Source organism: Ictidomys tridecemlineatus, chromosome 4, assembly GCF_052094955.1.
Source record: "Ictidomys tridecemlineatus isolate mIctTri1 chromosome 4, mIctTri1.hap1, whole genome shotgun sequence".
NCBI classification, from domain to species: domain Eukaryota; kingdom Metazoa; phylum Chordata; class Mammalia; order Rodentia; family Sciuridae; genus Ictidomys; species Ictidomys tridecemlineatus.
This window is the reverse complement of record NC_135480.1, coordinates 18,839,159-18,852,566: the sequence shown is the minus strand read 5'-3', so window position 1 is coordinate 18,852,566 and position 13,408 is coordinate 18,839,159. Positions and strand designations below refer to the sequence as shown.

The 13,408-nt window shown below is 47.0% G+C and overlaps 1 protein-coding gene across 3 annotated transcripts in view; it reads left to right on the top strand.

Moving 5' to 3' along the window:
* The window catches only part of Ptprj (protein tyrosine phosphatase receptor type J), a 180,847-nt gene that overhangs the window by 146,414 nt on the left and 21,025 nt on the right, over positions 1-13,408 (top strand). For all 3 annotated transcript variants that reach the window (XM_078046007.1, XM_078046008.1, XM_078046009.1), the window contains 6 exons: positions 2,486-2,737; positions 3,641-3,919; positions 6,536-6,826; positions 11,579-11,710; positions 12,981-13,191; positions 13,277-13,401. In XM_078046007.1, the coding sequence (XP_077902133.1) occupies positions 2,486-2,737; positions 3,641-3,919; positions 6,536-6,826; positions 11,579-11,710; positions 12,981-13,191; positions 13,277-13,401 (1,290 nt within the window). The remainder of the gene's footprint in view (positions 1-2,485; positions 2,738-3,640; positions 3,920-6,535; positions 6,827-11,578; positions 11,711-12,980; positions 13,192-13,276; positions 13,402-13,408) is intronic.

The window sequence follows — 13,408 nt, the reverse complement described above, 5'->3', positions numbered from 1 at the left end:
AGTGTATGAGTGAACCTTTTTACCCACATTCTTGCCATAAAGTTAATTTTTGTTGTTTTTAAAGTTTGGCATAAATTTTTCAGAAAGCATGGAAAACATACAGTATTCCTCTATCTTTGACTGCAAGATATTAAGACCCTTTATATCAAGGGCAAGAAAAATAATGAGTTGGAGTCTTTGAGACACACAAGTCCTTCTGGCTGGGGAGGTGTCTTCCACCCCCTTGGGTGGGTGAAGTGGTGCTGGTTATGGCAAAGCATTACTAGTCTGCTTCCAAAATACTGCAACAGGTAAAATCTGTCCCTCAGGCAAAATTCAGTAGCTCACCTTTTAGGTGAGACTGTTGAGATGGTGGTTCAGTCTTATTCTGAACATTGGTAAGAAGATCATCTCTGAGAACCCTTGATACACCGTGTGACTCGCTAATACCGAGTTATTGTAATAATCACGTGATGTGGTGGGAGTCTGCGGAGTGCTGGGTTCTCCATGCTGTATTTAAAATCTTCAACCTGGTGGGATAGGTTCTGTTATCTCTGTTTGATAGAACAGGAAATGGGGGGGGCGCTCTGTGAGTTTTAGTAAATGGCCCAGCGTGACAGAACGGCACATGGAGACCAGGGGTTTGACCACCGTGTGGACTGACAGGGATGTGGTGTGGCTGCACAGCAGTCTAGTATCCACCAGGAGAAGATGTCTTTCAGGGCAGCTTGGAGCTGGGTCCTGTGGAAGGGAAATCAAGAAGGCTCGCAGGGAGGCCCTAGAGGCCTAGGGTTACCTGTCCATTGTTGAGTAGCCGTCACTGATATTGAGAAAAACCAGTTTAACAGCAGGAAAGGCAATTTTGAAGAAGGAAAATAAATTCCATGTGACCCAGCAATTCCACTTGTAGGTATACATCCATGGGAATTGAAATCAGGGTGTGGAGCAGTTCCTTGCACACCAGTATTCCCAGTGGTGTATGCACAATTGCCAACAGGTGGCTGCAACCCAGGGTCCATCAGCAGGTGAGCGGATGGACAAAACGTGGCTTCTCCATGCAGCAGAATATTCTTGAGCCGTAAAAAGGAGTGGAGCTCTGATAACGTACAGCATGGGTGGAGGTTGGAAATGTTGTGCTTGGTAGGATGAATGCTGTGGGATTCCACCACATGAGGTGCCTAGGTAGGCAGGCTCGCGGAGACAGAGGGTAGAACAGGGGTTACGGGGGCTCGGGAGTTACTGTTCAATAGACACAGAGCTTGTGTTGGGATGATGAAAATGTCTGGGGTGTGATAGCGATTACACCAGGAAGGGAATGTGTTTAAAGCCACTGAGTGGTACACTAACAGACAGTTACGACGACTCCTGACCTGATCAAATTCTGTTTCTCTCTGGGTCTGGAGTTTATTTACATCATCATAGTTATTATGCAGATGATTTTATTTTGTATTTGAATTTGTGTTTTACTCAGTGGACACCAGTATGCCCTCATAGTTATCACAGCCCATAGCTCCCCTACCACCCTTATTGGAATATTTAGGTTATTTCTGTTTTTTTTTTTTTTGTGTATGTTTATAGAAAAAAGCTGCTTTGCATAGTCTTTTGTCTGTGGGTCCCTTTGACATCAGGAAATTGGGGCTAGGGAAACAAGGCTTTGCACACTGCTCCCTTTAGGAGGACCCATTTAAAATATTAATTATTTTTGGTGCAAATAGTACCTACGTGTATTACTGTTATAGTGGAAATGTTCCCCTTTCTTGTCCCCCAACCACCCAATTCTTGTCCCCGGAGGTGACCTTGATGACTGGGTAGAGAGGAGGCTTTTGAAAGCGAGGGCAGAGAAGACGCCCTGCTTACATTGTTATTTCCGGGCTGCAAGTTTGCATTCACCTTGTACGTGGTCAGGTATGGAGCGGTCCAAGTCCAGGCTCGCACTGACTTCTCTCTGGACTCCCAGCTCTGTGGTGGGAGCACTCCTGGGCGTTCTTCCCTTCCTCCCCCAACCTCAGGTGCTCCAACTTAGTAATAAGTCAACTCCCCTTTTCAGTTTTCAGTGTTCCAGGCTCTGTCACAATAAAGCATTTTTTATTTTGAGGGAATGATTTAAAACAAACAAGCTCTCTATTGAGGTGTGGTGTACAAACCAAAAAGTGCACACACATCCTCGGTACATAGTGTGATACGTTTTCACGAACCAAACACACGGGAGTACCAGCTCAGATGAAAGAACCAAGCACGATTTCCACTTCATAAAACCCCTGGAAGGGGTCACTTTTCAACAAAATCAAAAGACCCGAGAACTGGTAAGTTCATCCAAGTCACGGAGGAGCCTGGATTCTTGAAAGAACTTGGTGTATTTCTTTCCCCAGTTTTGGAGTTTGCCCTCTGCGAGCTCGTTGCGGAGTTTGATGACAGAAGAGCAGGTTTTTTTTGGTTGGACGAGTTGAAAGGAAACCGGTTGTCACGATGGTCGTGTTTTCCTTTTTCCTTTCTTTCCTCTGATTAGACACTAGTGTGGTGTTTGACATCCGTGTGGTCCGTGTCACCACCAACGAGATGCAGCTGGAGTGGCAGAACACAGATGGTGCAGCTGAGTACATCTACCATTTGGTTGTCTGGTCTGAGAACTACATCAGGGAAGAGAACATCTCGGGGAAAGCCGTCACACTGCAGAACCTCAAGCCGGGCACCTTATACAACATCTCAGTCTCTCTAGTCGCTGACAAGGGGCACCCCAGCTCCATTGTCCAGTACACACGTAAGTCTCTTAGGATGCCCTTCTAGGTGAGAGTCTCCCTGCCTATCACTTGGGGGCAGCACTGGTTGGATGATGGGATAAGGGTCCATTGTGTTTCTGGGATCCAGGGTGACCTTGAAGTGGCTTCAGTGGAGAACCTCAGCTTTGGCAAAGGTTCTCCTGTTCTTGTCGGGCAGCACCTGGTGTGGAACCTGTGCGAACGTGGAATTGTCCTTGTTTATTTTTTGTGATCCTGAGGATGGAACCCACATTCTAGGCAAGCACTGAGCTACATCCCTCGCTCCCTTTAAATTGCCCAGACTGACCTGGAACTTGAAACCCTCCTGCATCGGTCACTGGGATTACAGGTGTATACTGCCGTACCTGGCTTTCGAAACAAAGCGATCTACTCCATGGGAGTGGAGGACATAACTGTTCTACTCATTCCTTGGGAACACAGACTGGAGGAGAGTCACCTGGTCACACTGGTATTGGAAAATCCTGCTTGGATGAGGAGCTTTGCTTGTAGGGAGGGAGATGTTTTGCTAATATTCAAACCAAACAGACGGTAGCAATGTTAGTTTATAATATACCTTCAGTGTATTTCCCCCTTTTCATCAGTCAGATTTGAAAAACAGATTGGAAATCAGACCTTAAAAATACATTTCAGATACACCTTGAGGTATTAGAAGAAGTCTGAAAAACTTTAACTCTTTTCAGATTTGACCTGTATAATTATTTCCTGAGTGTCTTTTTGGGAAAGTCTTCTGTCCTTTGAGCCAGCACATATTAGCTTTTATTCATTCTTCTGAAGGAAACGGGGCTGTTTTTGCATATGGTAAGTAAAATAGTCCTGGAATTCAAATTAGTCTGTGCTTTTCTTTAAATCTTTTTTTTTTTTTTTTTTTTTTTTTTTAAATCAAGGGCCAAGCAATGTGTCCAACATGACAATAAAGACCACCAGCACAGCGGCGACCCTGCAGTGGTGGAACCAGGACACGGCCTCTTCCTCATACTCCTACCGCCTTCTGATTGCGAAGGCTGATAATTCCAGCAGCGCGACTCAAGTGGTCAGGACAGACGTTGGGGTCACTAATGCCACAGTCGGGGACCTGATGCCTGGCTCACATTATAGAGTGGAGATCTTTGCACAGGTGGGGAATGCCACCGAGTCGCTGCCATTCCTGGAGTCATTCTGTACAGGTGAGCAGCCCCAGGTGCCTCTCGGTCCTCTGCCTGTGTGGTGCTGACCATGTCCTCACGTCGTCCTCCCTGGCCGGTGGTTTCTTAGGTCCCAGGTGGTGTGCAGTAGTAGGTGGCTGGCTGAGACGTCCTGTTGTCCTGGTGCCCTTCAGTCAGCAGATGTTTACTGCGCGCTTGTTGGGTGCCAGATTTTATTTATTTTATTCTGGCTGGGAAGACAAATAATAAAGATAAATGAGTAAATTGTTAGGTGATCACTACTGCTAAAGAGAGGAGGAAGACACAGAGAAGGGCACCATGGGATGTTGATCTAGGGTGTCCAGGCAAGGCTCAATGAAAAGGCAATTTTGAGCAGAGATCCCAAAGAAGGGAAGGAGCCAGCGTGTGGCTGTCAGAGTATCCAAGCATCACACATGAAGGAGCAGCCGTGCAAAGGCCCTAGTGCCGGGTTTCTGTTCTCGATTAAAAGGCTCAGGGGTCACTCCAGTTGAACTGGGCTGTGCAAAATAACCACACAAGAGACACAAATTCCTTTGTCTTTGGGGTTGCTGTGACGGCTCCTCTGACCTTAAGGGTCCACAGGAAGAGAGAGAGAGAGAGAGAGAGAGAGAGAGAGAGAGAGAGAGAGAGAGAGAGAGCGAGCACATGCGCTGACCCCTTTTATTGAAGAGAAGCTATTCAAATGAGGCAAGGGGTCAGGTTTCAGGGGCTGAGTCCATCTTCATGATGTCCACTGTCAGCAGGTTGACTGACACCTGGGTAGACCACACCCAAGGGCACAGTAAGAGAAGGGGACTCACACAAGCACTTCCATGGAAGATTCTATCCTAAACAGGGCAAAGGGTTATATTACAAAGGAACAGGGGAGCGTAGCTTCACCCATGGGGCTGTAGCAACACACACCCATGCAGAGGCACCGACCCTGGGACCCAAGAAGGGTGGGGAAAGCTCTGCCACATTTCTGCGACTGAGCGCCTCAGCACCCAGCCGGGGAGTGTGACTCAGTCACATGTAAGGTTGGTCTACCACACCCGAAGCTAGAGGGAGCCTCTGTGCTGGAGGAAGAGCAGGAGGCCAGTGGCAGGAGTGGACCACAGGAGCTAGAGGTGACTGGCCGGGGCATGGACCACATCCTTGTAGTTCCTGGCCTGGTTTTTCCATTGAAAAAGATGAAGAGGATATTGCTCAACATTTTCTCCCTTCTTGATTTTTACCCATCTCACAACTCAGAAGGTGGGATGGAGAAGAGCCCGTGCTGAGCCGGGTGTGTTGAGAGAGCATCCAGGGAAGGCGCTGCGGTGGTTTTTTTTTTTTTTTAAATTTTTTAATATTTATTTTTTAGTTATCAGCGGACACAACATCTTTGTTGGTATGTGGTGCTGAGGATCGAACCCGGGCCGCACGCATGCCAGGCGAGCGCGCTACCGCTTGAGCCACATCCCCAGCCCACGCTGCGGTGGTTTTGATGAGTGCTCTTGCTCTCTGTTGATGGTGGCGCGCTGTCACCTCTCTACCCTGGACCCCCTCATTCTCAGCTCCCTTAGCTCCTGCAGCCTCTCTTCCTTAGACCACATCGTTCAAGTGGGTTCAGGTTCCGAGGTGGGAATCTCATGGGACCACGGCTCCCCTGTGTGTTGGAGCAGGACCTTTGGCCTCTGACCTTTCCCATGGGGTGGCTACAAAACCTGCAGCTTTGAGTCACCCCTGCCAACTTGGGCTGCATCCCAACTGGTCTAGTCTCTGATCTTCGGCATCTGGGTGGCTTCCACTTCTGATGCCTGTCGTAGCTATAATTATTGCAGCCTGTAGCAAGAGAAAAAATTCATACGCCTATTTATGGAGGATGGAACAAGAACTGCTGAAGTGGGCGCACTGGGTAGGTTACTTTTCAGGCCTCGGGGTGAGGGGGGGATGTGGGAGCCACACAAGTGACTGGTGAGAGCTTTCCCTGCTCTAGAATTCTGTGGCATGAGTGATAACAGCCTCCTCCAGTATGTGGGCACAATTTCCCATTGACATCAACTTGATGTTTCCGTTGGTGAAACTGCTGGTCTTCAGACAGAGACACATAATACTGTATTTTCAAGGCAAAGACACTGATGCCATTGGGCCTGGATCCCTCAGCATGCTGTGTGGATAGGAAGTGCCCTGAGCATGCATTTAGAAAACCTGGGATCCAGTTTTGGCGGTGCTGATCCCCAGCTGTGTCTTGTTCTGCAGATGACTCACCTGGCTAAGCTGCAGCTGATTTATCTGCAAAACGGAACAGTATGGACCTTACTTTGCCCCTAAAGAGTTGTCAAGAGGGCCCCACGTGGGGCATTGCAGGTGAAGAGCTTGCTACCACTCACAGTATGGGACTTGCCAGGGAGCCCACTTGCCTTCCCACTTGCTCAGAGACTGACACCCAGTGTTTCCTCTGACCCTAGAAAGTTCTGCAGTGGAGGCTCAGAGCAGGTGGGGGCTGATCCAAGGCTGCACTATCTTGTGTTGCCCAATTCAGTTCAGGCCTGTCTGTTCATCATGGCTGGGCCAGTATCCTTCTGCTCCCCGTGTCTGCATGTTTGCAAAAGCAAAAGTTCCAGAATCTCACAAAGCACTGTGCTTGCTTTGCAGAGCCTGCCCCAGTGGCCCCCTTCCACTGTGAAGTGGTCCCCAAAGAGCCAGCCTTGGTTCTGAAATGGGCCTGCCCGCCTGGCACCAATGAAGGCTTCATGCTAGAGGTCAGCAGTGGAGCCTGGGACAACGTGACAAACCTGGAGAGCTGCACCTCCGAGAACGGCACCGAGTACAGGAAAGAAGTCACCTATTTGAATTTCTCTACCTCGTACAACTTCAGCATCACCACCCTGTCTTGTGGAAAGAAGGCACTCGCCACCCAGAACACCTGTGTCACTGGCATCACAGGTGAGCTGCATGGCAGGAGGGTGGTCTTGCCTGGACAGGTGGACCCAGTGGTTTGCAAATGTAGCCTAGAAATCTATATTTTAAGTTTCCCCCCAAATGTTTATTTTAATTTTGTTGTTATAAATGGACACGATACCTTCATTTATTTATTTATATTTACATGGTGCTGGGGATTGAACCCAGTGCCACACACATGCTAGGCAAGCGCTCTACCACTGAGCCACAACCCCAGCCCCCATATGTTTATTTTTATTGGCATCAACTGGTATCCCATTCTGTAGAAATTCGTCTAGAAGAGCAGAATAAGAGGGTCTCATTTTTTACATCCTAGGAGCTTCTCTTGCTTTGTAGAATAGCATATTGCCACATTTTCTTTCAAGTAGGGAGTTCTCTTCCTGCATTGAAAAGGCATTGCTGTAGCTGGGTGTGGTGGCGCCCACCTGTAATCCCAGTGGTTTGGGAGACTGAGGCAGGCAGATCTGAAGTTCAGAGCCAGCCTCAGCAAAAGTGAGGTGCTAAGCAACTCAGTGAGACCCTGTCTCTCAAATACAGAATAGGGCTGGGAGTGTGGCTCAGTGGTCGCATGCCCCTGAGTTCAATCCCTGGTACCAAAAAAGGAAAAAAAAAAAAAAAAGACATTTCTATAGAAATCCTCACAAAGTAGCCACGTATGATAAAACTCACGCACCCAGCTGAACACGCGTGAAGAGCACTCGGCCAATCTCATTTTATTTACTCCCGCCCGCCCCCGCCACCTTTCCCATGTAGGATGACTTTTAAACCAGTTCTGATGGTTGTGTACTTTTAACTGTAAATATTTCAGTAGGAATTACTTCAAGTCAGGGACACCCGTCTTCTTTCTTTCAGACATAGCTACAATAATATTACTTTAAATGGAACAAGACCTTTAAAAAATCATTGTTAGATATTCAGTCAAGTTTCATATTTCCCTGGAGTACGTCCCTGTTAACAAGCTCTGGAGCTGCCGGGGGAAGCAGACACTTCTTATGCAGGGGATCCTCCTCAGTAACCTTTTCAGGCCTGGTCTTTGCTGCACATGTGTGTGTTTGTGCTTGGGGAAAAAACCAAGTTCTATGAATTTGTGCTCCATTGCTTCTGATCTCCGTTTCCCTGTGTCTTTGCCAGAGTTACGTCTTTGAATGACCTGGTAGGGATCCGTCTTACTTTGTGCTTTTTGACTTTTGGATATATGTTCTTTAGGACATAAGAATGTTCCTAACAATCTAAAGAATTAGTGCTTGCAATAGTAAGGGAGGAACAAAGCCTCTTACTTCAGAGAGCTGCCTTGGAAAGTGGTTGAGGAATTGTATGGACAGAGCCTTGATTTAGGCAGACCTGGGTTGGATTCCAAGATCTGCCGTTTATCAGTTGTGTGAGCTCAGAAAAACTGTTTAACCTCTCTGGGCCTTGTTTTTCTTAGTTGTAAAAGGGGAAATAATACTTATTTTCTAGGACTGTTGTACAAATTAGATGAAGTAATGTGAGCCAGAGACCACTTTAGAGTTGCCACGTGTGGCTGCTTAGGTTGTGCACTACACAATTCCTGGGGATACCATTTAGGGAGACTGAGTGCAGTGTGTGGGGGGGTGCTCTTTGAAGTTATGTAGTACACAACTGCACGGGACCCTGGGTCACACCCCTTTGGGTTTCTGCAGCACTCTAGAACATAATAGAAGCAATGAACATTTTGTTTGCTTTTCCATAGTTCTGTTTTTTGATATTTCAGTGTGTATAAACTACTAAAGATCAGAAACCATGTTGGATTATGTGTTTCCAGGACAAAGCCCAGGAGAGCAGCAGAATTAGTTGTTGAGGCTGAACAACGTGGGTCAGGGTTGGATAATAACCGTTCATCATTTAGTCCAGCGATTCTCTCACTCTAATTCACAGCTTCCTTTTTGCAGATGAATTTTTATATATAAATGTAGTGTGTGTCACATGAAAGTGGAGCTGCATTTTCTCAAGAGTTTGGAGCTGTTGGAAGGTGGGGTGGATCCAGGAGAGCCAGGGTGATAGTCTTTGCCAGGATTCGCTGTTTGTTGCTGTGTGCCAGGGTTGGGGGGATGGTGGTGGTACACTTAAGGGGCACTGCGGTAGACAAGGTCGGCAGGGACCCTGCTGAGTTCAGGATTCAGATAGAGAAAGAGAGGGAAGGATTTCCAGGTTTAGTAGTAGGGGAGCGGGCATGCTGTGCCAGTCCGAGGGCAGAGAGCTGGGGACCCTCTCTGGCAAGCTGAAAGGCAGAGCTAATGGAAGGTGTGGGAGTCTGTTTGGAAACCCCTGTTGGAACAGTTGACATACGTGGGAGTAGCACCTCCAAGTGGTCATTGCTGTCCGTTACATGAGAGGTTTCCCAGCATGTAGCACAGAGCCACCCCTTCACTAGAATGGGCGCCTCATTTTCATTCATGAGAGCCTCACTATCATTCAGAATTTTCTAGGAGCCATGTCAAAAATGTAAAAAGGAAGAGCTAAAATCAATAACGCTTAATTTAACTTTTATATTAAAAATATCTTGCTGGGTGTAGTTGCGCATGCCTGTAATCCCAGTGGCTCGGGAGTCTGAGGCAGGAGGATTGCAGGTTCAAAGCCGGCCTCAGCAATTTATCGAGGCTGTAAGTGACCTAGCGAGACCTGTCTCAAATGAAAAAAATAAAAAGGCTGGGAATGTGGCACAGTGGTTAAGTGATCTTGAGTTCTGTCCCTGGTACCAAAAAAAAAAAAAAAAAAAATCAACATATAATCTGTTTAAAATATTAATGAGATATTTTGCCCTTTTTTTTTTCTACTAAGTTTGAGAGCCACTCTCTGTTTTGTGCTTGTAGCACATCTGGATTGGCCCTTGTCACATTTCATGTGCTCAACTGTTGCCCGTGGCTGGGGCATAGGCTGCCATCTTGGACAGCGCGAGTTCAGAGAATTGTATTGTGGGGTTTTTTTGGACTTTGGTTTTTTCATTCTCTATGAATCTTTATGTAGTAATGAAAACAGCCCAAACTGTCTATGGGAGACAGGTTAGGTAGAGAGGGATTCACTTTAATTCAGCATTTCTTTTTTTTTTTTTTTTTCTGTGCTAATTCAGAGCCTGGCTTGGAAAGGGAAGGTGTATAATCCCGAAGGTCACCCGTGGAACATTCCAGCGTGGGCTTTTCTGCTTTCAGGAAAAAGGGTTGGTTCAGTTTTTCTAGGTGGCATTTCAGATCAACTCCACCCAAAATGGGGATTACAGCTTGAAGGGTGGGAAGCAGAAGCGTGGCCAGGTCTCAGGAGAGATTGAGTCCTCTCCCGTTCTCGTCTTTGATTCGTCTCCGGGCATCTGGCTCATCCTTGTTGTGAGCTGGTGATGATCCCGGCACCCATCCGTGTGCGAGCAAATGTCTGTGTACAGCTCCCTAGTCCACACCTCGGGTTCTACCCACATGGTCTCTCTCACTGACCTTCCACCTGTTTCTCTGGAAAAGGGACCTGGCCCAATTTAAGCTATAAGGTCTGTGGGGAGATGGAAAAGGCAGGTTATCTTCAACCGGGATGCTGGCTTTTCACCGTATCACTTGTTTCCGTTGCTGTGCAGAAGAGGCTGTCTTTTCTCCCCCACGGTGTATCTTGGCACTCTTGTTGAAGATCAATCAGCTGCATATGCGTGGGTTTAATTGGACACTCTCAATCTGTTTCATGGCTCTATGTGAGTCTTTATGCCTCTCCTTAATTATTGTGACTTTGTAGATATTTTGAAACTAGGAAGTGTGAGGCCTCCAGTTTTGCTCTCCTTTCTCAAGATCACTTTGGTTATTCTCTCTCTTTCCATAGGCTCATAGGAGTTTTGAGATTGTTTTTTTTTTTTCTATTCCTATAAAAAAGATGCCATTGGGATTCTGACAGGGATTGCGTTGAATCTGTAGACTTCGTTGAGTAGGGTGGACGTTTTGATAATATGAATTCTCCCAATCCATGAAGATGGGATGTCTTCCTATTTACCTGTGTCTTTAATGCTCTGAGCAGTGTTGTGTAGTTTTCAGTGTACAAGTCTTTTACCTCCACAAATCTGTTTAAAAAAATAAAAGAAAATAAAAGTCTATGTTGTTAGAAGTCAGACGAGGTTTCTGGGAGCCTACCCTGGAAATGTGGTTAGACACACTGAAGGAGTCATTGTGATCAAGGCTTCTGCAGGATCTACAGTCTCTCCTCATCACTGGTTCTCTTTCCTGCCTCTCCCTTCTGGATTTTCTTTGCATTAACCTGTCATTCAGCTCCCAGAGCATGGACAGAGCATGGACAGGAGGACATTCAAGCACATTCTTCCCCTATTTTTTTTTGTATTGGAGATTGGACCCAGTGGTGCTTTACCATTGGGCTACCTCCCTGTTCTTTTTTTTTTTTTCTTTTAATACTTTTTAGTTGTCAGTGGACCTTTATTTTATTTATTTATTTATTTATATGCAGTGCTGAGGATTGAACCCAGGGCCTCACACATGCAAGGAAGTGCTCTACCACTGAGCCACAACCCAGCCTTCCCCTGTTCTTTTTTTGAAGTTTTGTTTTTTTTTCCTTCAAAGTTTTAAGACAGAGTCTTGCTGAGTTGCTCAGAGTGGCCTTCGAGCTTGTGATCCTCCTGTCTCGGGCTACCCTGCGATTTTAGGCATGGGCTATTGCTTCTGGCTAAGGAATGTTTCTGTTCCTGTTTTGGTTTTATGTGTTGGGTGCTCACGTTGGTTTTGGTTTGTTTTCTTTCAGACCCCCCTCCTCCAGATGGATCCCCCAATATTACATCTGTCAGTCATAATTCAGTAAAGGTCAAGTTCAGTGGGTTTGAAGCCAGCCACGGACCCATCAAAGCCTACGCTGTCATTCTCACCACTGGGGAAGGTAAGGAGGGGCTGCCACGGGTAAATCGGTGGGCGAGAGATGCCGTGACCACTGGGGCATACTAGTGACACAAGCACATGCCTCTCTTCACACTTCAGCCCCTGTTTTGGCACCCAGAGCGGGAGTTGGCTGTTGGCCTGATAGTCTTGATCTGGGGTCAGCAAACTTTCTGTGAAGGGCCAGAGAGCAAATGAATCAGGCTTTGCCTGCCCTACAGCCTCTGCCTGTTGAGCTCGGCCGTTGTAGTAGGAGAGACATCTAGATGGTGGTGGCTGTTCTCCTTAAACATTATTTACCAAACAGGTGGTGGCTAGATTTGGGTCATAGACCATAAGGTGCCAACCTCTGATGTAGATTTTTCTTTTCTTTTGCAACACAGGGTCTTTTAGAGGCAGAATGTTATTTAGTCTTAACCAATATTATCTTCCCTCCCATCCAGATCATCCTTAAAGGATGACTTTCTTTTGAAAGAAAACAGAAAACGATTTCCTTTACAGAGTGCATCCCTGCAGAAGTGGATTCAGGCTGCTTTTCCTTAGGGGGCTCCGTTACATTCCTTGGTGGTCAGAAGGGAATGACAGAGTGTCCTCAATTGCTGCCTGTGAGGGCACCGCATGGGCCTGAATTTAAAATGCCAAGCTTTGTTGTTTGGGGCAATTCTTTCATGTGAAAAATGCAGGGCCACCTCTGCCCTCCCTGTACCTCAGCCTGTGGTGCTGTCCTCATCTCCTTGAAGAAGACGGGGACCAAACACACTCTGCAGGGATCCTAGGAGATAAAAGTTTGCTGGCTCCAAAATTTCAAAGAGCAGAGTTGAGACACATTTCTCTCTCTTTTCTCTTTCTCTCTTTGAGTCTGTTTCAAGTTCTTTTTTATTTTGCTGGGAGGGTTTTCAACAAATCCCACAGCTCAGACCTTTGCTGAATGAGGGTGCTGATGTTGCCTAGTGGCACTGCTGACCAGTACTGGCCTGTGACGAACGGGACCCCAGGCCTTGGGCCGGATGGTCTGGCTTAGAAATCCAGGACCATGGGGGCCCTGTGACCTTGGGCCAGGCCCTGTCCGTTTACCTGTGCTTTTATTTTCTTGTCTATAGAGTGGGGATAATAAGCTTTTGTGATGGGATCCGTGGGGGTGAAGTGAGTTAATGTAAGCAAAGCCCGACAGTGAGAGGCCACTGGCACGCAGCGTCAGTGTCATACGGTAGGTGAACGGGAGACTCAAGTCTCTGCTGTCACTTAACGATTTGCCTTCTCCGTGCCTTTCTTAGCTGATAACCCTTCCGCAGATGTTTTGAAGTATACATATAAGGATTTCAAAAACGGGGCCTCCAACACTTACGTGACGTACTTCATAAGCACAGAAGAAAAGGGACGTTCTCAGGGCTTGTCTGAGGTCTTGAAATACGAGATCAACGTTGGGAATGAGTCAACCACCCACGGCTACTACAACGGGAAGCTGGAGCCTCTGGGCTCCTACCGGTGAGGCCCTTTGTTCTTGTGTTTGGGGCCGAGCCTCCTGAATACAGAGCTCTGTGTGCCTGATTGTGGTCCTTGTCATCCACAGGGCTTGTGTTGCTGGCTTCACCAATATTACCTTTAACCTTCAAAGTGATGGACTCATCAACGGAGCTGAGAGCTACGTGACCTTTGGTCCCTATTCAGAGGCGGTTTTCTTGCCCCAGGATCCAGGTAGAGG